Source organism: Lingula anatina, chromosome 1 (genome assembly GCF_051362555.1).
Source record: "Lingula anatina isolate TDL-2025a chromosome 1, LinAna3.0, whole genome shotgun sequence".
NCBI lineage: Eukaryota > Metazoa > Brachiopoda > Lingulata > Lingulida > Lingulidae > Lingula > Lingula anatina.
The window spans coordinates 67,430,158-67,457,003 of record NC_141767.1 but is presented as its reverse complement, the minus strand read 5'-3'; the positions used below and the strand labels follow the sequence as shown (position 1 = coordinate 67,457,003).

The window sequence follows — 26,846 nt, the reverse complement described above, 5'->3', positions numbered from 1 at the left end:
CGTTTGTCGATTATCGAAATCGTTTGTTTCCAGTTAAACGAACTCTTTGATTGTCCTCTAAGACAAAGCTTCTCATCCATCAAAGGAATTAATGTCATACCATTGATACATTTCTCAGAACTATTCCACACGACACATTTCCTGCATAACCAAAAGGCTCTTTGTGCAAGGACGTGGAGTGCTTTGACTAAAGACCCTAAAATATATATGTGTGTGGAAGTCCATGGTTGATTCCCTAATTAAAATCATTTTTACATTACTTCAATATTTACTTCAGCTCATCCAATCAAAATAATCAAAGTGCGTTTATGGATCTTATCTGCTTTTGTTAACGAATATAATTCTTGTAAAACCAATTGAGTCTCCTTTACGTCGGCGCACCTTGCAAACCAATCAAAAGCGGTTCCCACATGAACGTTAACAAGGTTTTCTGGTCTACTTGCTGTTCATTATCTGCATGGCAAAGTGTGCCTTTCCTAACTGGCAGCATACTGGGAGTTGGAGGTTAACCACCTGTCGGAAACTGTATCTCAAATAAGAATGAACATTAACTTGTAAATTGCAAAGTTTCCTTCTTTATAATTAAATGGTTGCACGGAAATGTCGACAACAGCGTGTCTTCGAGCGTTTATTAATCCCGTAGGACAATCATTACTGCCTGATGCTTTGGTCATATTTGGCTGCCTGTCGTAGGTTGGTACAGTTGGGTTTAAAATATTGATAACAGAACCTAAACTTTTCTACATTTTATGGTTCGAAACTCATTTCGAGCTGTCATAATGCCTGAAGAGTTGGACATGTTACGAGATTTGCAGCAAAAGATTATATTTCTGCATTACTGAAATTAAAGATATTATGTTGAACTACAAAATGCATTTACAGGAACGAATAAGAAGAATCTGTCTATCTTCATTTGTTTTGTTTTGTACTGTTTGTATCCAGCACTAGAAAATTTTGATCTGATATGGGTGTTGTGTGTGCGGCAAAAAGTCTCTCCTGTCCGTAGGACTCGATGTACATCCTTGTTTGTTATTGGTATTTGAAAAACTTGCCATTGTCAAAGGATTATCACTTTGGGCTTCAGCTGTTTTCTGGATGTACATCATTTTACGTGTCACACTTCATTTTAAATTCCAAACATCATTTGTCAGTTCTTATCTGTATCCTTGTTATTCTATGTAACACCCTCTATCAGTCTTAAGCCCTGTTTTTCTGTGAAGATAACATAATTTTCGGGGAAGATTGCCCTGTAAGTTTTATACGTGATTTGGGTGTATACATGATTTGGGTAGTAGTGTATAAGCAGTAAATATAAGTTTGTAATTAGTGTCATATAGGTATCATTCTTAACTTTACATTCCGCAAATACTAAACACGTATCGATGGGAATATCGTTAGCCAGAATACATCACAGATATGGTGAAGCAGTTGATCAATAGTTCTCGAAGTATTTCCCTCACTAGTTTAAGGCGAAAGCTGAAAAAAGGTTTTCCCATTTTATGCAACAATACGCGCTAACACTCTGAAAGAAGGGCATTTTTGGCGAGGAACACGCCATCACAGACCAACGTGAACTCAAAATGTCCCATTCATTCAAAACATAGTAGGCCCATCGGCCAATATACAGTACAAAATATCACCACAATCATTTGTTATTTACAACACGAAAGGCTACTGTGCGCGGCTTTGCATTTAGTGTTTTTTTAAGTGGCCCGTGAAATAATTTTTTATTCTTATAAACATGGTTAACTTATGTCATTTAGAGCCAATTACTAAGTCCACTTTACATTAACACAGAAAGTTCGCTTACTTTCCTTTTAAAATACATGCCTGTTTCAAGCTTTTTGCGCAGGAGGATCATTATCAAAGCCAGTAAACATTAACCAATATCGGTAACAGATTAATGATACATGCTTTTGGTATAGGACTTGATTCCAGATTCAGCTAGAGACTTCTTTATTTAACAATCTTAAGAGAACGATAATCGTTTTCGCAGAAAGCTGCGTTTATCCTGCTTGTCCTACCTTCACTTGATGATGTGGATACTAGAAATTCCGACGGTCACTGGCCCCTTTGGTTATAGACGCATATTCTCATTATACACGTTTATTGTTTTTGACAGACCAATTTCCATGGGCTATATATGAAAATGTAATATTTTTGTGGGTCTATGGTTTAAGCCAGCGGTTAATGTAATAACGCTGGTAGTTGCTTTTTTCGCCTTTTTTTTTTTTTTAAAGATTTGTCTTTTATTCAATATCTTTTCGAATATGAATACGGCATGGAATCAACAGTATATTCTTCTACATAAGTTATTTATTTATTTGTTTATTTTATTTATTATTATTATTATTATTTGGAAATGTAAAAACAGGATTCCAACGTAGGTTTTTGTTTAATATAACTGAAAATCCACATTTACTGTATTTGATCATAGTTTTTTCTTTCTTTTTTGCTTGTAAGAAAATAATAAATTCGAATCATGTATCACAAATCCCAACTTCCCACTCTTAAACGGAAACTGCTCAGCGGTTTTCTGTTAATTCCTTGATACTGAAAAAAATCTCCCTAACCGATTGCTATCTACACCCAATTAGTATTCTACGTGTATGCTCCCAGGCACTTCAAAAGGTAAAAATGACACGTGAAGACAATACCGGCTCTACCTGTCATCGATACTTTGATCAACATAGTCCCTTATTATGTCCCAGTAATAAGTAACCAAAAAACACCGTCTAAATAGAGAGAAATCTTGGATATTGTGTATTGTTCTTCACTTCAAAGCAAACTGCATTATATTTTAGGATAAGTATTCTTAATAACTTGATGTATCATCTTCAACCAACAGCTTGACACAACTCTTGTCACTTTGTGGTCAGACTTTAAACACGTGTTTTGGTAGAAACTCTAGTTTCTTTTGACTGAAGCGTAGCATTGCTTCTTAATGAGGCTTGTCTTGTCACTTACAGCTTGTATATTACAATAGACGGGCTGTCTTACACTCTTATAGATTTCCTTGTAGGCTTTTGCAATGAACCGTGCTATAACGCAATAATCGATACCACTGGCATATCTTAAATATATTACAAAACAGATGTAAGTATAATGATCTGAGTCGAAGATTAAAACATATTTATATTGAAAACATTAACCATGTATTGGAAAATTTGTCAACTTCTGGTACGAGGGGCCACGCGCATTTGTTCCCAAAACGTTTTTATTCCCTTTCATTCCCCGCAGACATTCGTCGTCTCGGATACACTTTTTTATTTGATGAATCGGTCACGTCGTCAGAGCGATGGAAGCACCCTCTTATATATTGATGGATTGTTCTTTCATGAACCTTATTTGAACGACATTCATTATTGGTCTGCATATTTATCTACATTCAGTTAAGATAAAAGGCTGCTTTTCTCTCAGATTAACCGGTCATACTGCTCAAGTTTGCAACAGAAGAATTTTCTTTCCAAACCTATCTATTCTGTAATGGCGGTATAGACACCTTGACTGCCAATTACTGAATTAACCCTGACTTATACAACATAGCTACTACATGTAGGCGCGCCGAGGTCTTCTTTGCCAAAGGTGATGCGCTCACAGAAACAACAAGAAGCGGCGAATGTTTCTGTCATTTTAGTGTGTGTGTGTGTGTGTGTGTGTGCGTGCTTGCGTGAAGGTAAAGAAAATATAATGTCAATAGATTAACCCGTGCTATCTTAGTTTAGATGCAAACTGTTATTCAGCTGTTGCATGCAAGACTAGGAAATCACGAGTTCTTCGGCTTTCCGCTCCATAAACTGGTGATGCCATTTCTATCAGGAAACTTAATTATGGCTCAACGAGCTATGTGAAGGGGAGATGACGGAAACGGCGAACTGGGTTCTTCCATTACGATAACGGCATGGAAAAGTTTGATTCCGTTGTGAATGGCTGTCACTTTAAATGGCAGATGTGGGTGACATTTAGAAGACCTACAACAGACGCTATTTGTCAGTAGCCCTAAAGGCAATTACTTACCTTTTGATTATGAACGTCGTCATATATTTTCGATGCCCTGAGGAAAACCGAGCGGAAAGTGACATTTTGGAACCCAAAATGCATTTTTTTTATGATTCCAACCTTAGGCACTAATTTTTGACCAGTAGACAATTAAACAGGAACGTACTTTGATTCACTCTTTAAAAAGCGTGTGATCCCTAAGAACTAAATAAGCGTTAATGTTTTTCTCAACCATACCGTGAATCACATTTCCTACACCATAAACGACTTAAAAAATAAATTCTTTATAAAGGGGCGACTGGCAATGTGACAGGAAGGAACTTGAAGACCACCTGAGAGTACATGTAACACACCGTTCAGTAAATCTGGACAAAGTAAAAGGATATTCTTCAGTGCTTGAACCAAGTGGAAACAATTAAGAAATGATGTTTGGAATACACTTGCCGGGTTTTAAGAACAAAATGCCACCTGATACGTCCTAGAACGAATAAAATTCCTCACGCTCAGACTGAAAATATGAACTAAACTAACACATCAGCATCTTCATCTTATATATCTTCCATTTGTTATACATTTATAAGGTTAACAAACTGAATGATGCTAAATAAAAACAATAAAACTGTGTGACTTCACCTGTTCCACAACCGTCACCACCAAAACACAACTAATATGTTCTTCTTAAGATAACTTCACGATTATATTCCTTTCCCTGCAGTGTTATCTTAAAGACAGCCAGTTGTTCATTTTCAATAAATAAGCAATCATTGTTGGTATAGCCAGTCACTGGCAATGTTAGTTTAATTAAAAGACCAATTGCTCTAGTAAGCACTGCCTTACTTTTCTTGTTGTGTAGGTGTGTTCACAGAAGTCATTCTATTTCACATTAATTTTTATTTCTGTGTGAAGCCTTCTTAGATTTTTCGATATCTTTCTAGGTTAGTCATGGAAAATCGTTTGCGGCTCGTTCAGCATTTCGATTAAACTCCTCAAAGTGCCGCAAATGTGATATTATTGATGTTAACAGATCTGGCAGCATGCACCTGTCATAATCTGTAGAAATTAATGCCTAAGATGTGTTATTAATTCGTCTAGTATTGCATCTCGCTCTGTGAACTAATAAGCTATCACTATTCTAATGTGCCAAAATTTTATTTTGATTGCATCTTTTTACTTGTTCATTTTTTTTCATAGGTTTGCCGCCTGATTTGGTTCTAATCTGGAAACCTTTCCCATGGATATTTGGTGAACCGTTTTGCATCTTCAAAAACTTTGTCTCCGAAATGACATCCTATGCCTCTATTCTGACTATCACCGCCTTCACCGTGGAGAGGTACGTTGCCATATGTCACCCAATTAAATCACAAACTATGTCCAATTTATCACGGGCTGTGGTTATAATCGTGATCACATGGGTAATAGCCTGCGTCTGCGCCCTACCTTTCCCAATATTCACAAGGACTTTCTACGACATCTTCGACCATGAAGGAAAGCCGTTGGAAGAATCCCTGGTGTGCAGCATCAGTTTTGAATTTTTAGAAGCACTGCGGTACATGGTTCAAATCTCTGCTTTTGTGTTTTTCGTGGCACCAATGACAACTATTATTATTATGTACATACTGATTGGGATCACCCTGAGGAAGTCCGCTGCCTTGGCAAGGACTTCGTCGGCAGAGGGACGAAGTAATGGACATGCCCACAACACCAGTGGTCTTGGACATGGCAGTTCGGATGCCGTCTCTGGTGTGAGGAAGACTGCTCTAAGAGTATTAGGTAAGTATGGAGAGGGCAGGAAATTGCAGCATAGAGTTTATTGGTCATTTAATAAATATTTATTTGACGTTAATCGCTGTATTTTTTTCTTTTTATGGTGAGATTTAGGTTTATATTACCGGTAGATGACCGGGCATTTATCTCAGCGTACCTGTTAATGGTGTCAGTCTTGGAAACGTAATTGATAGCACCAGGAAACGTAATGATTGAATTCCACATAAAATGTTTAACAAGTGTAGAGGGTGAGATAAATCGATGCAGTTGCTCCCGCTTATGTTAGCTAATTGAAATAGGTGTGTATGTGTGTGAGTTTGTATTTGTATCGTAATCAGTGGCAGTTGCAGAAGTATGTGTATTTGTGTGAATATATACTCCGTATATAATGTAGACATATTTTAGTTTATGCGACTTTTTTGCTTGGATGTGGTCTCACTTGCGTCGAAGGAATTCTAAAAGTGTCAGATTTACAATCATATCGACTATCATAACATTTTATAATGGTTATCCATAAAATGTATCCCAAGAACAATTGCACCTAAACATCGTCTACGTCTGTGAACTGTAGCATACGATAGATTTACTATCTCTAAAGTTTAATGCATCATTGCTTACGTATCATTTGCATCAAGATGCTCAGTTATTCTAAAATCGACCCTTTATATGCTAATCAGCTATGATTTGACATGAATTGCAATGACATGCCCAAATTAGATCATAACGAGACGAGGCAGCATCATTAAGACGGGTATAATTTTCAAGTCTACTTGTCGAACGTGAATGATTTCTTTTCCGTAAGAGCATAGTCTTTCGGTTCCACAAATTAGCGTTGATTTAAGAAAAGAAATTCATATTAAGACATTGCCAGGATCCTGTTACTTCTGGAGTGTAAGGAGACACAGGTCGCCGCCAGTGTAATTGTTCATTTATAACGTCTACCAAGGCGTGATTCTAACGGACACTTGGAGCAATGCATACGAATAAGGGCTCAAACAGGGTTATCAGGAAAGGCAACTGTTACAGTGTTTGAGACCACACTTTGAGACACGAGTAGACGCAGATGATGTTAAATCAAATTACATGATGGACGCTTTTGTGGGATCTCAATTATTTTAGGGATACGAAAATATCAAGAGCTCGATTGATTTCTTGAAACCTTGATTAATGAATTTTTGATTGTGTTTTTATTTGTTCCTTTGTCTGTCCGTCTGTTCGTCCAAAAGGAAAGTGTAAATTGGTCTGAATTTATTAATTTTTATCAGTTGATGGACTTCATACAATGGCCTATGAGATAGATTTTGGGAGAGATTCCGATCTGAAAATGGATTCCGGGATTTTACACGATCCATCAACATCGCGAGGTAGGGCTGTCTATGGGTACTTGCAGTATATGTTCATGTCGCTCCAAGGGCTCCTTCACAATGAATCTATCGTTCTAGTGCGCACTAACTCCACAGGGCTCTCGCTGAATGCAATCAGATTTACAGACTAACACGCCTTCTCCGACGTACTCGTATAATCACCAGCGTTCCTATATTATACTCAACGCCAGGAGGAGACGGGTTAGTCTGATTGCATTCAGCGAGATTCCTCGCAATGTTCATGTCGCTCCAAGGGCTCCTTCACAATGAATCTATCGTTCTAGTGCGCACTAACTCCACAGGGCTCTCGCTGAATGCAATCAGATTTACAGACTAACACGCCTTCTCCGACGTACTCGTATAATCACCAGCGTTCCTATATTATACTCAACGCCAGGAGGAGACGGGTTAGTCTGATTGCATTCAGCGAGATTCCTCGCAATAGCTAGAACGATAAATTCATTGTGAACGCACCCTAACACACTGAAATATAAACCAGGGTGTAAATTCACCCTCAAAGAGGATTGTGGGGTGGTTGCTCTATGAATGTCCTTATTACCTGTAACCAGTCTGTCTACGAAATGTTGGCATTTAGTTAAGTCGATTAAATCACTGAGGTGCTTCCTAAACAATATAATATGGTGATGGATTGTTGGAGACCAGAACCCACCAATTAAGGTATTAGATGGGTCCTAGCTGGACGTATGGGCTCTCTTATTTTCCAACTTGTAGATATTGTTAGATTTTTTGGAGAAAAGGGCAATGTCTAATGCATCTACTCAACTTTTACAACGCATTCGAATCTGATCTGGAATTTGTAAGAAAGAAACAAAAAAGATATTTATTAAGAGGTTCTAAATGATTAAAACGAGAACGTTTATATACGGCATAGAAACCATCAATACAAAGTGCCAACTTAAACTCTCATGTTTCTGAGTGTGTTCAATCATCTAGCACTGATGTAAGGTTTCCCAAAATCGACCCATTGCCTATATCATTCAATAACAACACACATCGTCCGTTCTAACTATTAAAGTAGCGTTGGGAATCAACGGGTTGTCAAAATGATATATAGAAACGTTAATGCGCATCACTGATTTGACCGCACCAACAAAGGCCATGTGTTCCGCCGGAAGACGCAATTTGTGGTGAAGCTAAAAACTTGAAATCTGATTTCATTGCTGCGTTAGCTTGGAGTGATATCTCCGTTAACTTGACGACCCTAGCGAGGATAAACCTCCACGCTCCACCTGCATTTATCATTTGAAAATCGTAAAGTGAACGTTATTTTGCCACCTATTTTGTCATTTTATGGGGCTTAAAATTAAAAAATTGACCAATTTGTTTTAGTATCTCGAACTGTTTTATAGCCTACTTTTTTGTTAGAAGTCTACTTCTTTGGCAGATCCAGACAACGATGGACTTTCTCGTCTTTGTGGAATATAAATAAGCTTTAATTAAGAAGCTAAAGTTGATTAAACATCGCCCACCATTGGTATCATTGGTTTAAGATGGCTTGAAAGATGGATGATGAGAATGTATTTATTCTCGCTCCGTGGTATCGGACTATTAGATTGATTCACATTAAACCAATGCTTAAAATCTTATTCTAGGTTTATTTGATTGCATGAAATCTCGGAGGCAATTCAATAAAATAGAACTTAGTGTGAGATATCACTTCTGCCAGCAGTGATCTTATTACCGGCATAAACTACAACATCAAACACTTTAAATTGCCTACGCACCATTCTTCATGTCGCATTCAATTGTTTTTGGTCCAGAAATTAGTAATATGGCCGCTCTAGAAGTGATTCGTTACAGGCGCGTCCAAACTTTTCTGGCTTCTTTTTGGAACTTGTTTTCCTGTGCTACGTTGCATAATGGAAAAGTCATCCATTACACAATTATATCGGTCAGTGATTTGGTGAAATCAACCCCCTTTACAAGTTACATTGCATATGATGATAATGCATGCATCCATTTCGGTTCATTATGGACAATTTATATGCATTGATAGATCAATCTGACGTTCGCTGAAAAATGGATTCTATGTCAGTTATGGTGAAACGTAAAAAGTGAGCACTAAAGTCAGCTAAGAATTTTTTTTTGCAGTTTCATTTCTAGTCACCACTTCTTTATATTCCACCCTCAACTTTAAGGCTGAACCCTAGCAACGGAAACCCCAAGGGTTAACCTTTAATTCCGAACCTTGTACCCTGATGAGAGAACCGAAAATTAAAGCTGACAAGGAGTTAAATCAGCAGCTTCCTAGGTCACCTATTCTCAAAATTTTGAAAACGGAAACTACAAGGGGTTACCCAAATCTTTGAACTTTTACCCTCAGTGCAGCCTGTAAAATGAAATGGCAATAAAGTAAGATCTTAAAATGAGATTTTGCTTTTAGGCGTATCTCAGGTAACTGAGATGGAAATGAAATATTCCCCTTAGAGCAAAAGTTTGCTCTTAGAGCAAAGGTTATGCGATTCAGCGCCTCAGTTTCTTTAAGAATTTAAATCAGGTAGAGTATGAAATAACGGAGTTTGCAAAAGATTTTAAGGGCGTATCTCTGTAGGTATATGGCGAATAATCTGGGGTCTTTTTTTCGGTGAATAGATCGGTTAGTGAATCTGGGTTGGTGTTTTGTGTAGAGGTAGTCACGCACAATTGGTTTCTATGTGTTAATAAGTGAGTATTGGACATGTAGTACATCTATGTGCGTATGGTTATATGTTTTTTCTTGACTAATAGGGCGTGCCATTGGCTGGTTACAGAATGTCCATTTAGATAAACACAAGTCGTCTCGATATTCTATTGAACCTTATCAAAATGATACCATCAGGAGTTTTCAACCGTCAAAACCCATTAAAGGAGTGTGGTTTGAAAGATATTTTGATTTTTTTGAAACCGCCAATGGCACGGTGGTGCAGGTGATATAGTCACACTTTCCAGATAGCATTAAGCGACAGTCGATGGCGGACCAATGTCGTTTTAGCCAGCAGGCTCTCGTAGGAGGGTCGGTTGGAAAAAATTATATTAGTCGAGCGCAGAATGTCTTCTGGATCGTGTGCAGCATACGATATGAAAGAAATGCAAGCTGAATGGCGACTATCAATATCTATTTCCTGTAGGTCGCGCTAAAAAAGAAAGCACCAGCGGCGATAACCCGAAGCGCATTGACTCCTCCAAGCCCACTACAGGAGCAGCCCGCAGAGCCGATGCCGCATCCTTACACCTCTATTTAGGCATGTCGTGTCTCTTACGGTTTGGTTTTACTGTCCTTCTCGTACAATACAATGAAGTGCATATGGCAAGTCCCCAGCTTCTGCCCCAAAACTAATGCGTAGAAAAAAGTTGTCACGTACCACTAATGGCTGGACTTGGTCCTCCGTCCCCCAAGCCAAAAGTCGACAGTCACAAACATATCGTGATTTGAATGCATGTCTCATACGCAGCTCGGTTTAAAAAACACCAGAGCGAGCATATGCCGTATTGTACGAGGGATATAGATAACTTTTATTCCAGTTATTTTAGAACTATTTTCCTCCTGTGCTGTCGTTATTTTTTGTGTTTGAGTTTCATATTTACTTGCTCGTCATCCCGATTTTTACCCGGGGTAGAGAAGTTTTAAAAATGTTAGTAAGTCACCCCATATACATGTAATTATACGGTCACCTTTTTATGCATGTTTAATTGTCTGCCATTTATTTGCTATTGTATGCCTCTATTCTATCTCTATAATTGGAGGCAACGCTGCTTTTGTTTCTTATGTTTAACACTCCAAACTATCCCTTGACGTACCCTCTGTTTCAAACATTTTCTTTAACCCCCTCCCCCAAATCTCCTTGCGTTGGTCCCGCGCACTAAGCGCGAACTCCCAGCTGCTTTTGCGTCTATTGTTTGGCGTTGTACATCTGCTTTTGTTTGCGACTCTGTTACTTTGGTTACGTGGTGTGCATGTCTATTGACAGGTGTGCCCGTTCTTTGTTCTTGCGAGTGACAGAAATGGGAATCTGAATGATATAGTGTATATTCGACCTCTTTACTCGTTAGAATCACTTTGTCTTTCATTTAGCAAATTTTCGAGTCTATAAAATCGTTTCAATAGAAAAGCAATGATATAAGCTATAAATGCCAATCCCATTTTTGTAGATGTTTTGTGTTATTACTGACATTTTAAAGAAATAATTAAACGTGCCTATAATGAACAGTATCATTTGTAACGATCCTACATCCTATATAATTTTCTGTACATTTTCAGTGGCCGTAGTCATAGGTTTCTTTGTGTGTTTTGCACCATACCACTGTCAACGCTTGATGACGCTGTATGTTACCAAGTGGACATCTGTCCTTCACAAGGTGCACAGCCATCTCTACTATATATCAGGTAAATACAGTATAGTTCATTGGACAAATAAAGCACAAATAACATTCTCAAGTATTAATCGTGTCGCTTACACCCTCCTTTTTCAGGAATAAGAAAAAGAGGAAACATTAAAAGTAAGGTAAAGAGATACGAGTTTGATATAATACGATTTAAATTGTTATTAATTGGCAGGCCCTGGGAAAGTTCCCCCGTCATCAGTGATTGAACGGGACCGTAGCAATAGTCCGAAGGTTCAATTGTCCGAAGGTTCATTGGTCCGAATATTCATTATAGAACCTTCGGACCATTGAACACTTGATTAAAAAATCGATGAAAATGTTACCACTTTTCGGACCAATGAACCTTCGGACCAATGAACCTTCGGACTATCGAGACGCCCCCGATTGAACAATTGTTGAAATCTGCTCCATTTTCAATTTACTACAAATATATTTCCAGGTGTGCTTTATTTTGTCAGCTCAACAGTTAACCCTATACTGTACAACGTCATGTCAAAGAAATATCGTGAAGCGTTCAAAAATTTATGTCATGGATCCAACTGTGTGCGTAAGAATCCACGAATGGCGAGAGGAAGCCTTGGTTCCGGAAGTCGGTTTCCAATGAACAGTTTCAGACGTACTTTTTCTACAAGTATGTACACAGAATCACCCCGAAACAATTCTCGAACCACAGTATTCGGACACCATAATTTTAGCGGATCGAGAGGTCACCAGCATGCAAAACAAGACAGTTCTTCCGCTCTTTTGGCGCCAAATATGGGTACGCGGGATACTTTTCTATCTCGCGAAGCTTTGCGAGATCAAAGGAAGAGCAGAGATTCATTGAACACTAACTTACATAAATGTCCAAAGGAAACTTTTCTCACCCAAAATTCTACGTGTTTGGATGATCAAACAATCAAACCGTTACTGGCTAGGGCCACTAACAAATCTCTAGCTGATGGTAAAATTGACCATGTCTGAAACATTTCAAAGCACAAGGGGATTTTGAAAATATATACATATATAACGCACTGCTCCATGAACGTGGCTACATTGTGGCATACAGGTCTTTTGCCTTACAGGGGATGCTTTGATTCGCTTCTTTTCAACACCTGACTGCGAACTCAGATCGCTATAGATTTTATTGACCATAAGCGGAAAAAAACTGAATGGAACTCGTTACTTTATTCATAGGTCAAAAAGCTTCTTCGGCCAAAAGACGTATATATTCGTGTCATCGTTGTCAAATACACATGAACACGAGCCTTTGTGAGATTAAACTCTTTCAATGGGCTGAACAGAGCACATTTTATCTGTGGACCTTAAAACAGTTCGAAAGCTCTATAAAATTGCCACATACAAGTTTGACAAAAGTATATTTCCTGTGTTAATTGTCAGATGTTGTATATCTCCATGTACATATGTTCATTTTATCGACAAGTTCGCAAAGGGTAAACGGAATCAGCATGAAAAAATTACATATGTGTTTTTTGTGTGTACGTACCAAATGTAACTAAAGTGCACGTGGTTTGGCCTATTGCTTAACAGAAATGTTCTAATATATTCAAAGTTTCACGCTACATCGTCAGTCTTTTTTCTTATCCAATAACGAAGATCGGTGAGACTGCATGGATTTTATACATTGCATTTGTCTACCTCCCAAAACCCAGGGGGCACATGAGTTATTATAAAATGGTATTCACCTTAATCAGGGCTTAGATATTTATAGATCCTCGCTGGTACTGGGGTCGAATGTAACATTAGATTCTGCAAAGGATCAACGTATTCGTGCTATTATCCTTGCGACTTGGACAATCTTGGGAGGATATTGCAACCGGATCCATATCTAGGTATTTGTCCGCATAACCTTTAAGCTGCAGTACGCTTCCAATGTATGCATAATAAAAGATAGCTTCTCGATTTCCTCGACAGTTTGATTAAAAAAGCATTCGGCCCAATTTATTCGTAAGCCGAATCTTTCAGTTGGTGAAGGTTTTAACAAGCGCGACTTGAGCCCTATCACGGAACATTTTTGTTGCCTAAAGTGGCTGGTGCACCTGGCGACGTGTGATTTTCGATTCAGATTGATAAAGACATGTAATAAACGAACAGTTATGTCACAAAAGATGAAAAAGGCGTACATACAACACACAACATGTTTGTCCTTTTATTTGTTTTGTGAAGGCCCCCTGAGAATGGAAGCTTCTGGGATAAATAGGCCTGAAACTAAAATATAGATTGTTGCAGTGTAGAAGACAGCCTAATCCTAATTAATTTTAGTGCACTTTTCGTAAACATTTATGTACGTTTTATGGGTCGAATATCACCTGTACAACGGACTCCTGTCCCTAGAGGACTACTATTCCTGTCACACCGGTATGTCCACTGGACGCGTGAAATATGTTCACTAAAGGCTCCATTCAGAATGGATGATCCAAGTGCTTACTGATCCGCCGATTAAATATGGCCGGACATAGTTCAAAGGCGATGCCGCTTATTCTTGATGGTCTCCCCAACTCCACAACGTGCCTTTAAACGGATTAAATCTCTGTTCCGAGTTTTAATTGTCAGGCCCCTGCAGTGACGGCACGTGTGGATGCGGGGAGACCATCAGAAATCAGCGGCATCGCTTTTGAACTGTGGTCGGACATATTTAGTCGGCGGATCAGTAAGTACTCGGATCATCCATTCTGAATGGGGCCAAAGACATCGTTATTCATCTAAATTTCAGAAGTTATTTCCTTTCAGCACTTTATTACTCAACTCACAGATCCTGCATTCGATTTTTTGGGGGAACTCCTTAATGACCGTTCCTTTATAGGAGCTTTGTGCTAATGGTATACGTGTGGCAGAAGTTATATTGAATTGCTGTAGTCAGGAATTACACAGGGAAATATCTCAAGCGAATGATATCAAATGAAAATGCTTATTATCACGGTATCTGACGGCGTTGACGTTTCCTGAAACAATAAGCTAAAATCTTTTTAAAGTGCCCCATTCATAGACAGAAACACCCCAGTCTAAAAAGTGATCCCCGAGAGGTATGCGCACTCGAACACGCGCTAAACTGTGAAATAGCTAATCTCCAGATTCATTCAGTCAAAACCATACAGTATCCAGTGATACGTATAGGCTTTCAAGTGCTGCCGGGTCCACCGGGTCTTTAAGCGTGGTGAACCAGCATCAGTCATGGTTTCCTTTGCATGCTTCTTGCTCTTTTATTTTGAACATATGTGTGGGTGTCTCTATATATTGCAATCACCTGTGTCTATCCGTGTCGCCAGAACGGGAACTGTAACCAGGCATATTTCTTGTTGGCGAAACATCTGAGCAGAAATATTACCATTTTGCTTCAAATTCACAAGGATTTCTCTCTTGAAATAAGTTCGAAAATGGGCATCATCAGATTTTAGCGTTCTTCAAATTCTCAGTTCTCCAAAACTGGAAGGGCTTCGCCCATGGTTTATTCTGAGCTTGACATGGAAACCATGACCTTTAATCTGACTTTTTACCTTTCTTTTACACTGAAGTGCATTTCTTTTCAATTTCAAGAACTCAGGTCTTCAAAACTGAAGGGATATACCAATATTAATGCTATTAGAATTGGAAACCATATGGCAAATCAAACTTTTACCTTTGATTTCACCTTTGGTCTACTTACTACTGTTATATAAATTTTGTACATTGCTGTGCGATTTTGTCAGCATAAACTGAATGTCCTGCCTTTTATATCTCATAAGCGTATAAAATGGTTTCAGAGGAGATGCTGTAATGTTAGCACTATGGCATTTGAAAAGGTATGTATATATGTAAAATACTTAATGTGCACAGTTATGCAGTGAAATTAAAACTGATGAACAGGAAAATTTTTAATATTGAAAAGATGGTTATATTTTGGAGCAGCAAACACAGATATGCCACGGAACCTGTTTTCAATTGGAATCGTTTGATTCCATAATTCGAAAACGTTTTCAGATTTGAAACGAAATATACTTAGTATCATTTAATGAAGTGTGCCCCATTCACTGCCATGAACGCTCAGTCTGCCATTACAGAACCAGTCGATAAGCACGGGTAATACATTCCGTCGGCTCGGAATTGTCTTGCTATTCATTTAATCTTTCATATAAAACCAATCTTCATTCGATTTACTGATCATGGCGCTGCCTTAACACAAATTGCCATTATGATGAATGACCATCTTGTTGTATAATCTGAGAGGCAATTGCTCCTTGGTAGTCTGAATTCCCGGTCGGTTTCACCACACAGATCATCGACATTTGAACTGTTAAGGTCGAGATCTACATGATAAACACTCTATGGGATGTCTGCTTTCTTATCTCTGATAATAAGGTTTACAATTTTGGTAATGAATATACCAAAACCAGCACGGTGTTTGACCCACGAAACGAAAGAAGCATTTTGTTTATCAGTATGTTGTTCAGCTTTAGTTCTCTTCACTCCAAACTTGATCATTTATTGCATAACGTGTTAGAGATAATGGAAAAGCATTCGCTTTTAAATCTCTCTTAATGGGGATCCCTTCAAGAAAATCTCAGGCCATCCTGACAAATGTCTTTCCGACTTTTGCAAAGATTGTCACTTGTAATGCATTGATAAAATCAACTTACAAAGCGTGAAAGATAGCGCGGCATGCCAGACTGGAGATACAGTTAAGCAAGGAATATTACCGAGGCTCATTTAACCTTATTGTAAGTCAACCAAATAATCATCCCGTACTTGGATGTATTTTTGCACGACAGTGATTAACGAGTTCCTTTCCCTATCAGTATTTCAATCAGCTATCTATAGTTTTACTGAGGCTATGAATCAATCATCGAGATCTGCTAAAATTGCTTAGTACATATTACACGGACTGGTCGCCGGTACTTGAGCGGATTGCAATGCTCTGCTTTTCGTTAATAATCAATTTACACGCACCAGCATGCATCCTCATGTGAGTTTATAACAAGGTTTACAGGCAACACTCCCTTTCGAAGACAACGCTCTATTTTTGTTATCATTTATTTTCATATAATATATTATCCATATCATTCGTAAAATTTTAATACAGAAATATATAGTAATTTAACAATAATAAATGATATCAAATTATGAATGATCTTTGTTAGGCATATTTTTATTGGCACATTTGGTGAATTGTTTGGTAAGATATTTTTAAACAGTAAACTAATAAATGAAATGAAAATGTTGCAATGAAATAATATTCAGGCTAGGAAAGCAGTTGTTTAAAACCTTCACATTTCAATACTAGACCTTGTCAACTAATAAGGTCATCCCGCAATGCAGAGCTAATTTCTTTGTGTATAGCCAGAGGCAAGGTCTAGCAAGTATTCTCTCAAATACTCAACAATACATCATGTTCCTGTCAACAATTACACATACTGTGAATACAGGTTTCCCGTGGACTTTGTCATACCTGACAAGTACAGCTATACGGAATCTTCACTACCTGGATATTTTTTTTACTTATTAATCAAGTTAAACAGCCAAACTCAATGACACGAGTTTGCTCAACGGCTTAATGTTCTCCGTTGGCACATCTCGCACCCTTCAATCATTTTATCAGATCACGCAATGTATTATTCGTAACACCATCTAATTGAATTAGAAACTATTCTAAACTGACTAAAACCCCCTTTACACTGGACGGCGTCCCTTCTGCGTCCAGCAGTTCGGCCCCATTTGAGAGTTAAAGAATTATAATACTTTACGTGTCGACAACTGGCCGACCATTGAGCATTCATTCTGATACCAAATCAATGCTCGTGCCTCCTTATTAAGACCACAGCGATGCCAAATTTCATGGTCGCAGAAAGGACGCAGAAAGGACGCCGTCCAGTGTAAAGGGGGTATAAATGACATTAGTTGCAAATCCAATGTACAGATACTTGTAAACCCCCCTTTACACTGGACGGCGTCCTTCCTGCGTCCTTTGTGCGACCATGAAATTGGCATCGCTGTGGTCGTAGAAAGGAGGCAAAAGCATAGCTTTGGTTGCAGAATGAATGCTCAATGATCAGCTAGTTGTCGACATGTAAAGTACGATTTTTTACTCTCAAACGGGGTCGTACTACGGGATGAAGGAAGGACGCCGTCCAGTGTAAACGGGGCTAAAAACAGACGACACGCACGTACGGTTTTAAGTTGATCTAAATTATCTTCGTTTTAAAAATTTAGAAATTGACTTAACGGGTTTATATTTACATTGAAATGCAATTTAAGCAAACAAAAACAAAAAATTTGCATTTCAAAAGTTTTGGAATGTCATATATAAATGAGCACAATACACAGGCTTACACTTTCTTGGATATTTAACGGCGCTAACTTTCTAAGAAGCACAAACGCTTATGGTCCACATGTTCGAAATACTGACTGAACTTCATGGAACAAAAACAGTTAATTATTACCATTTCATTTATATGCTATTAAGACAAAATGTTATTTCAGATCACTTGTGTAGAGAGCCAGCGGCAATCACTCATCCAATTAAACAAGCAAGATCAGACGCCACATTAAACTCGCAAAATGAACGAGGTAAAATTTCCCTGTTGACATTAAACTTAATTACGTCCTTCACAGCACAGACAGAACCCTCCCTCGGAGTGGCATCACTTTAACAAGATAAACACGAAAGTGTGACATTTACCAAGAACTAACGGCACTTTAATAAAACTCAGTTAAAGCACTATGACAGAGAAGAGGGCCGGTTTTAATACTTCCTCTATTCCCCCTAGAAATTGTATAGCGTGATGGAGCTCGACTAGGAAGAAGGGGGGTCATGACCTTGTCGGAAGACTGAAAACCTTTGCCTTATTGCATTTACATGCCACCCTCAATTTAGCCCTTTTGGTGGGATTAGATTTGGTCATTTGACTGCCTTTAACAAATGAAAAAATCACCACCAAAGCAAGGGCAACAACCCCTTCCCCCCAAAACGTTATTTTATATACATGGCCTATTGAAACCAAGCAAAAATAATTGGATTCCAATTGAACAACGAAAAACTTTTAGTTTGCAGCAACGTGTTTGCAGGAGTTTGCAAATTTGCAGCAGGTCTGAGATTTTGCTAAGGGAAGTTTTTAGTTGGATCTGGTCACAAAGCTCTTATCTAGAATTACCTGTTCAACAACCTGCTCTAGAGTAATATCACAAAATTAACACATCCTCTCTTTCACCTACTCAGCAATGTAACAACTTTGTTCTTTTAAACACCATGTGTCCATGTTTGCCTCAGTGACCCTGGCACATACAATGCAATGAATATATAATTCTAGGAGTCACGCTTTCATGTCATTACATATATACAGCAACATCTCTCTGGTATTGCTTTCATTAAGAGTAAATAAGCACAAATCAGCTGTCTCTTTGCTTTCAATTATACAGGTTAAATATTGCTTTTGTTTAAAATATATCATTATATTTATGCTTGTCAGGGAATCTATCTTCTCAAAAACTCCTGTTTATCTTTGGATCCTGATTGTCACCATGGTTACCTAGTGGTTCTATATTCAGCTCTCTCCCATGTACACAAATCTCTTACAACTGGTCTTCTAGGTTACCTGGAGAATAGAACAGAGATGTTTATGTATACTTATGGCACCTTTTCAAAAATTTTCTAAATTATTCTGTCATGCTATTCAATAAAGCTAATGAATAACAGCTTAGTACTTAACTATGTTTAAAAATGTAATCAAGTGTTATGTTGTTTTTTGTATTGACTCTAACTGTCCACATACTGTAAATTAAAAATCCACCAGATGGCAGATCTGTTCAAGTGATATGTGAAATTCAGAAATAGATCTGTCACTCTCATAATTTCATGTGATCCACAAGCAGAATCATATATTAAGTTGAGTTTTATTGTTTCCACTTAATACCGATTTCTTTTCAAGAAAATGTGTCCTTTCATAACAATGACTGGACTTGGACATCAATTAGGAGACGAAGTCATTAACACCTGCCATGCCTCAAGATCATGTATCATCAACTAGTACATACATTACTTTGATAAATAATATCACGGCTGCTTCTTATGAACACCATAAGTTGCTGCCATGATTAATAAGAAGAACAGAGAAAACCTTTGCGCATGGAAGTCAACAAATGTGAGTTCCAAAATGTGTAGGACTGAATACACCAGGTACCCCCTACTCTGATGACTAATGAGGTTCCAGCAATAAATCAGGTGAAAGTTTGCACTCAGAAGACACATGAGTAGCAAATATAAAATTGTGGGTGCAAAAAGATCTTAGACCTATATCTGAACTTATCATGTTCAGTGACTTTCAAAATGATCTCACAGACCTTTAAGTGCAAAACCTATTTGCAAAGGCACCATGTTTATGGATAGCAAATTTATGCTTATCCCAAACAAATAACATGTTCACTCCTACAAATATTAGACAATAGAAAAAAAGAATTAACCAATCCTTCAATTTTCATCTTTTACTGCAAAACTCTTGCTGTCACAATCTCCTCAGGGGAATAAGACTACACGTATAAGCTTTTAACTACCAATTGAGATGTGCATTGTTCCAAGAAGCATGGCATGGTGGTGACTGGAGAATTTAATTGCCAATTTATGTTTCTGCTTTTTGACAACAATGAACTGTTTGTGAAATTTGTGTGACCAAACTTCATCATCGCAAATAAAGTAAGACGAGACCAAAAATATTTTTTGATTTCAATATATTCATTGGCTTCCAAGAATCAATAAATTCCGAAATACCATTCTTTGTGCAAGGTCCCCAGATAAATATGATCAGATATTGGTCAATTTCTTAACAGTGCACTTGATGCATATAAATATTTTGGGCGGTTTTCTTGAATTAAAAAACAAAGTTAGCATTTCAGGGCCCAATACTGATTGTCCTGAGCCCGTGAACTGAGCTCAACTGGAACAAAATCGCTGGGGAAATTGCAATTCAGGACATAATATATATTTAGTAACATACTGACAGTGAACCATAACATTAACAGTAACAACTGTAAGGGTTATGATATCTATAAAATGTCCCACTTGAACACTCGTCTTCAATCAAATAGAACCCATAGCCAATTTGACAAAAAGTTACTGAGCAATTACTGCTCCATCAAGATACTAATCAATTTTACATAAATGCACAAGACTATCAATACATGTAATGCTCTTTTTGAAATGGAAACTTTGTGCTACCAGCATTCTTCTTTGGTCAAATGTTGACCAACCTTCAAACAGCATATTTTGTTTTGAAATGCCAGAAAGAAATTTTCTTCCAGTCTAAGTTTTATATGCAGTCCAGGAAAAAATAGCGGCAGTATAACCACTACAGTATTTAACTACACTAAAGTAAAAGTAATTTAACTGCATGTATTTGTGCAAGAAGTTTTCCTCAAGTCATTACAGCCTATCATAATTAAATTAAAAAAAACCCTGTAAAGTATCCTATCAAACTACCACTATATATTCATCAAAATAACACACTAAAATGACCAATATTTAGTCTATGTTTCATCGTTAATAAAAAGGTTAATTGTAAAGGTTTTTTTAACAGTTCAACCCGGACCTTCCTGCCATGCACTCTATGCCCTCTTCACCCTCTGTGTTCTCCCTGTCATGCACTATGACCTTCAGGAGGGCAGATATAAATATCAACACAGAGGGAGACATATGTATTTTCATAATGCCAAAACTCAATGCCTATCATGAAATATGCTACAGGAAGATATCTAAACATTATGGGTGTATGTGAAAGATCATCACATCGCAGCTGGTACCAGTATTCCTCATGTGTCTGTGCAAACATCTGAGCTGAGAGTAATGGTAGTTAGGATGCCCTCTGTGCAGACATTTACATTTCCAACAAAAAAAAAAATTGGAAAATTTCAAAGCAGATTGGCCTGACCAGTTTCTATGGCATACTGCATAACACATCATGCAATCTTTTAACCCAAAAGCTTAAATGCTCAGGGCAAACTCATGAATATAAATATGGATAATTACAGCAGTATTAAATGAGTTAATGACCAATAAATTCAGCATCAGTGATCCTTACAATCAAGAATTATCATAATCATCCTATAACAAATCCAATCAAATGATAGTAATGGCTCCTGCAACTCTCCAGTCCCTGACTTAACAGAGATCTTTATACGGTACTCAACTGGCACTTGGGCAATTGTCCTTGCCATGATGATATTACCAATATCACTGGACAGATAAAATTGGTCGGCTCTAATCAATTGGCAATAATCCCTACTTTAATTGTATTGGGAATAGAGAATAATTGACGGACATCTTGACAAGTTCTCTCTTAGGAATAAATGTGAACAACAGGTCAAGGGCTAAGCTTTTGAGAAAGAAAACCTTAAGAACACTTTAATCAGGATGCATTCTCAATGCATTGTTTTTATTTACTTAAGGCTAATTTGTTTGTTGATCTATACTCATATATCCTTAAAAAATTTAAAATTAATAAAAAAACATTGATGGTGAAGTTACTACCCCCCCCCAAAAAAAAAGGGGGAGGATTAAATAAACGAACAATCTAAATAAATAAAAATACTAATTAATCATTTTTACATTTTGTTAGGATGCACCATGTTTAATCCTATTTCAAAATTTTAAGATCAAGGCCAAATATTGAAGAGGAATGATAGTTATATTACTCTGTTAAGTGTTATTGAGTCCTCACCTTCTCTTCGAAGTACAAGTAGATGCAGCATTACCTTGGATCTATCTATCATATTGAACTAAATGCCATGAGTTAAGATATATGTATAATTGTCTACTGGCAGCCATCAGTATTTCTTACATTTGTACATCTATCTTTTTATATAATTATACCTTAAATTTTCTCTGTCACCATCAAAATGTTTCAAAAAAAAAAATTATCACTATTAACAAAATGGGCAAAGTGATATCACCCATGAGAATTAATTTTCTCTCTTTTCCTTTTGCTCAAAGAAATAAAAGCATTACATTTTCCAGCCAACCTACAAGATGGCACATTTAACACATATTCAAGGAAAAGTGTGAACAACATAAAATGCTACTATAAGACATCTAATCCATAATGCATGCAACTGTACTGCTTCTCATAAGGCCCTACAAAGGAGAACACTTCTATTCCTCTTGACCTGAATATAATGGGTTTCACTTTCCATCAATAGTAAGACAATTATTTAAATACACATTTCTTCTTCTGTAAGTCATCTGTAGACAATATGTGTTCATTCAAATGATACCTTGACTTACTCTGGCTAAAGTACTTTAAACTTATACCAATAAACAAAATTGGTTTCTTTTAAAAGCACTTGCACTTAAAGGCCCAACAAGTCACTAAACCTCATGTAATAATAATAAAAAAAAAAATTAAACGACTGAAGATACTGTTTAATAATATGAGATTAGGGCCTTTGATTTGTTAGTTTTATCTTGTTTTTACTGTAACTTGTTGTGGCAAGTGCACAATGCATCTAAAGCAGAGACTAAAATGACCCTTTAAAAAACATTAATCCCTCAATCAACTTGGTTCAAAATTTGATTGAGCTGGGTTGGAGTCAAGTATTACATTTTTTTAAACCCAAAAAGAAAGTGGCCCATCTATGCACATATGAATGTTAGGTTAAGGTTCAGTTAAAAAGTTTTCCCTTGTGTTTAAATTAATGCAATTAAAAACAGTTATGACATTTTTCAGCCACCTTAAATGTGGGTGCATAAAGATAATCAAATGAGGATTCTTAAATAAAGTTAAAAGGTTTCATAAATCATCACATTGCTTTCATTTCATTAACATTAATTATTTTTCAGTTATACAAGTCAGGATAGGGAACAAATTTGAGTGAGTGAACAACTACACCATGAAAGCAAAGCTTGTAAATATACAAAATCTTAACGAAAGAAATTCATTCCCATTGCTCCATTTTACAGAAACGGGTATATTCCAGTAAACAATTACTTATGTTAAAACCATCTAACCACACTTAGGCCGCACTTTTTTATTTTTATGGATGACATCCTCTGGATACCCCAAAATTGGTGCGAGGGCAAAAAAAAACAACAAAAAAACAGTCCAAAAAGAAATACTGCTTAAGTAAAGGAATGCTGTCAGTACACAGCTGGAAACACAAATTTTACCACAGAAACACTTATCAAACTAACAATATGTCTTTATCCATGCTCTCAAAATATTAAAGCATTGTGAATACTTTGTAGAAATGTAAAAAAAAGCCATGAATAGCTATACTTCATATTACCAAATCTATTTAAGGTTATTTCATGCATTTAGTTGGTATAGCAATCAATAAAATAAATATCAGTCAAAAAGTGTGTCTTTATTTGTATTCTCAGAATATTAAAGCATTTTGAACGCTTCACAGAAGTGTTTAAAAAATGATGCAAAGATATGCATAATACTACCTACTAAGGTCATTTCGGACGATGTCATTTTGTCTACTTCAACTCACACAAAGCAGCCAAACTGTCAGGTGGCCTGTCCGACCTTCAGCCCACCGAATACCTCAACTCCCTTGTCGACCCTTTTTTCGCTACAGAAAACCTGGTATCAATGTGCTGCTTTGTACAGAATGTCACAGACATTTTTCGGGCAATAATTGCTGGCCGCCGCCAGCCTTTCACACAATTGTAAAAAGGTGATATCTCCATGCCCAATATCAATGGCATACCAATCCAAAACGACGGTGCCCGTTCTCTTTATGACTTTTATTGTTGTGTAATTTGAAAGTAATCCTAGAGATGAATTTGATGGCAAAGCGGCCGCATTTCCACGTGGCGATAATACGCATGCGCAGAAAGCTCATTTCCTGGCAAATTCAATAACATCTTTTGCGACAACCGACTTCGTTGGGGGCTGGGGGGGGGATTTTTTTTTTTTTTTCGTTTTTTGGAGAACGGGCGAAAATCGGTGCGCGCGCAGGATGTCATCCATAAAAATAAAAAAGTGTGGCCTTATGTTCAAAAGTTACTCAGAAAAGTTGAAGTGAAAAACATACAGTCATCACAAAAATACAAGCAAAAAAAAAAAAAAGCTACTTTTGTAAAAATAATTTGATCATGTCAATTGTCAAAAGGAACACAGACATTAAACAAAGTTGTAATAAAACAAAAATATGGTTTGGCAGTTATAGGGTGAACAACAGATTCATTGGATGGAACCTGACTACAGAGACAGTGAAAAGATTATATGCAGATACATAGAGACCATTCCCACTAACTTTGGATCGATCTATCTCCAAGGGGGTTCTCACTATATTGCTATCAACTTCAGTGGCTTAGATGTCTTGCACACCCACTGAAGCTGTTAGAGGGTAATTAACTATCGTTTAGCAGCTTCAGTAGGTGTGCCAGATATATAAGATGTTTAAGCTAAAAGCAATTTAGCGAGAAACCCCTTGGAGATGGGTCAATCCAGTTAAATCAATCTAGGCATGGGAACACAGTCATAGAGTGTCTGTATATAAAATTAGTTTGATAAAAGAATTTTATTTAACAAATAATGATTATCATAATATAAACAGATATAAGAATTAATTGTTTGTAGAAAAAAGATCCTCTTTTTAAGAAAAAATCCTATCAAGTCAAAAAAATATATATGCAAAAAAATATCAAAAGGCTAAAGAGACTACATTTCTGCCTGGATACATCTGCAGTTTTACACTAAAATGACTTATTTACTCTATTGTGAAAAAGGTCTAAGTATTTAACACTTCACCTCAAATGAAAAATGTCCTATTCACTGGGAAGGAAGTACAATACAAGTATGGGAACTTTTTGTTCAGAAAGCTCCATTTCAAGTGTGATTTTTTTTTTTTTTTTTTTTTTGCTTTGGCAGCACAAATGTTTTTTTGCTGCAAACCAGAATAGGTGTGGTGACATATTATGTGGTAATTTTGTGGTGCTGAATTAGAAACACGTACAGAGATGTACTTTTGAAGTGTGCCATCAAAAAGGAAACATTTCATTTATCAAACTTCTGTTTCTCTTACCATTATTTAAGTGCATCCCTTGAGCAATGGCATCCTTGATGCATTCATGAATGTAAATATACTGGTCCTGAAAAACAGGAAAAAGATAACGTACCATCATGATCACTATAAATAATGTCAACGATCAAAGCATCCCTATATATCTAAATCACTGCCCATGTCATTTCAACAATCCCATTGCCCTCTCAATGTACCACTGCCCCTGGATCCATAATTCATTTTATAAATAGTGTACTGTAGATATCCTGAGCTTGGGACAGGGAAAAAAATAAATTACAAGCTAAGAACATCCTCAGTGCATTATACATTCAAATGTACAAAAAATCTTAGTTCTTTGAAAATGCCGTCTGATCTTACAGTTTCAGAACTTTTCATCTCTTTATCAATTCTACAACACACCTCTCTCTCTCAAAAAAAAAAAAAAAAAAAAAAAAAAAATCCACAACACATCATACTTCATTTATACCATTCATCATTTCATCTTATTCTCCCAGAAGTCACTTCTGGTCAGACTGCTCCAATTCTTTTACTCTCAGTGATTGCAAGAACATTTACCAATGATTTATTCACTCTCAGTCCCAAGTGGTTCATCTAATCCTCACACCAATATGATAGATTTGCTCAAACTTCAAACTGAAAATGTCTCATATGTGAAAATACTGCCCATTGTTGCAATTTGCTGACTAATGACTACCCCATTCCCCATTGTGGGCTTTAATGTCACACCTGGCTCCAGGTGATAAGTGACCCCTTGACCTTATTACTAGGTAATAGAGCTCCCCTTAATTTACCTCTTTGGGTCAAGGCAAATCGGTCATTTGAGCAGACATAGATTGGTTTTCTAATGTCTGTAAGAGCAGTCCATTGCCTTATTTAGAACAGCACTATTAAAGACCTTTTATCACCAATGACCATTGGGGAGCCCTTAATTTTCTTTAACAAACATGCCATCAGAAAAATCTGCAGTTCTTCCTGTTATGGCCCTTGGAAATGCTCACAATGATAAAAACATATATCCTTGCATGAAGGGACTACAACCATTTCCTGCAAGTGATTCATTCATGCCCTTCCAAACAGCACTTTACATTAAAGTTAATTCAATTAATTATCGTTCAAGACTAAGTTATAAATCAGAAAAAAATGTGAAAGCAAAAAAGATCATCTAGAACCAGAAAAATCTGCTTGGATGATAAACTGAGGGATAGAACATGCTATCATGTTACATCATATCAGGTGTGAAAATAGTGAAAAGGCAGCACAAGGTGAATCAAAGCCATAAACTCAAAATCATTAATTCTATATCTTAAACTTTGAGGTATTTTTTTCTTCTTTTTTTTCTTGAAG

General features: G+C 37.0%; 2 protein-coding genes across 10 annotated transcripts in view; one reads left to right on the top strand and one right to left on the bottom strand.

Moving 5' to 3' along the window:
- Positions 1-13,072, top strand: part of LOC106156485 (pyrokinin-1 receptor) — a 37,367-nt gene extending 24,295 nt beyond the window's left edge. For 2 of the 3 annotated variants that reach the window (XM_013531751.2, XM_013531749.2), the window contains 3 exons: positions 5,191-5,769; positions 11,386-11,511; positions 11,950-13,072. In XM_013531751.2, the coding sequence (XP_013387205.2) occupies positions 5,191-5,769; positions 11,386-11,511; positions 11,950-12,473 (1,229 nt within the window). In that variant the 3' untranslated portion in view covers positions 12,474-13,072. Of the gene's footprint in view, positions 1-5,190; positions 5,770-10,255; positions 11,329-11,385; positions 11,512-11,949 lie in introns of those variants that run through there. The other variant, XM_086997274.1, reaches the window with a different exon arrangement.
- A 3,427-nt stretch (positions 13,073-16,499) lies between these two features.
- The window catches only part of LOC106156488 (receptor-type tyrosine-protein phosphatase eta), a 77,417-nt gene continuing 67,070 nt past the window's right edge, over positions 16,500-26,846 (bottom strand). For all 7 annotated transcript variants that reach the window (XM_086997031.1, XM_086997047.1, XM_086997023.1 and 4 more), the window contains 2 exons: positions 25,503-25,569; positions 16,500-19,075 (listed from right to left, as the gene is read on the bottom strand). In XM_086997031.1, the coding sequence (XP_086853157.1) occupies positions 19,053-19,075; positions 25,503-25,569 (90 nt within the window). In that variant the 3' untranslated portion in view covers positions 16,500-19,052. The remainder of the gene's footprint in view (positions 19,076-25,502; positions 25,570-26,846) is intronic.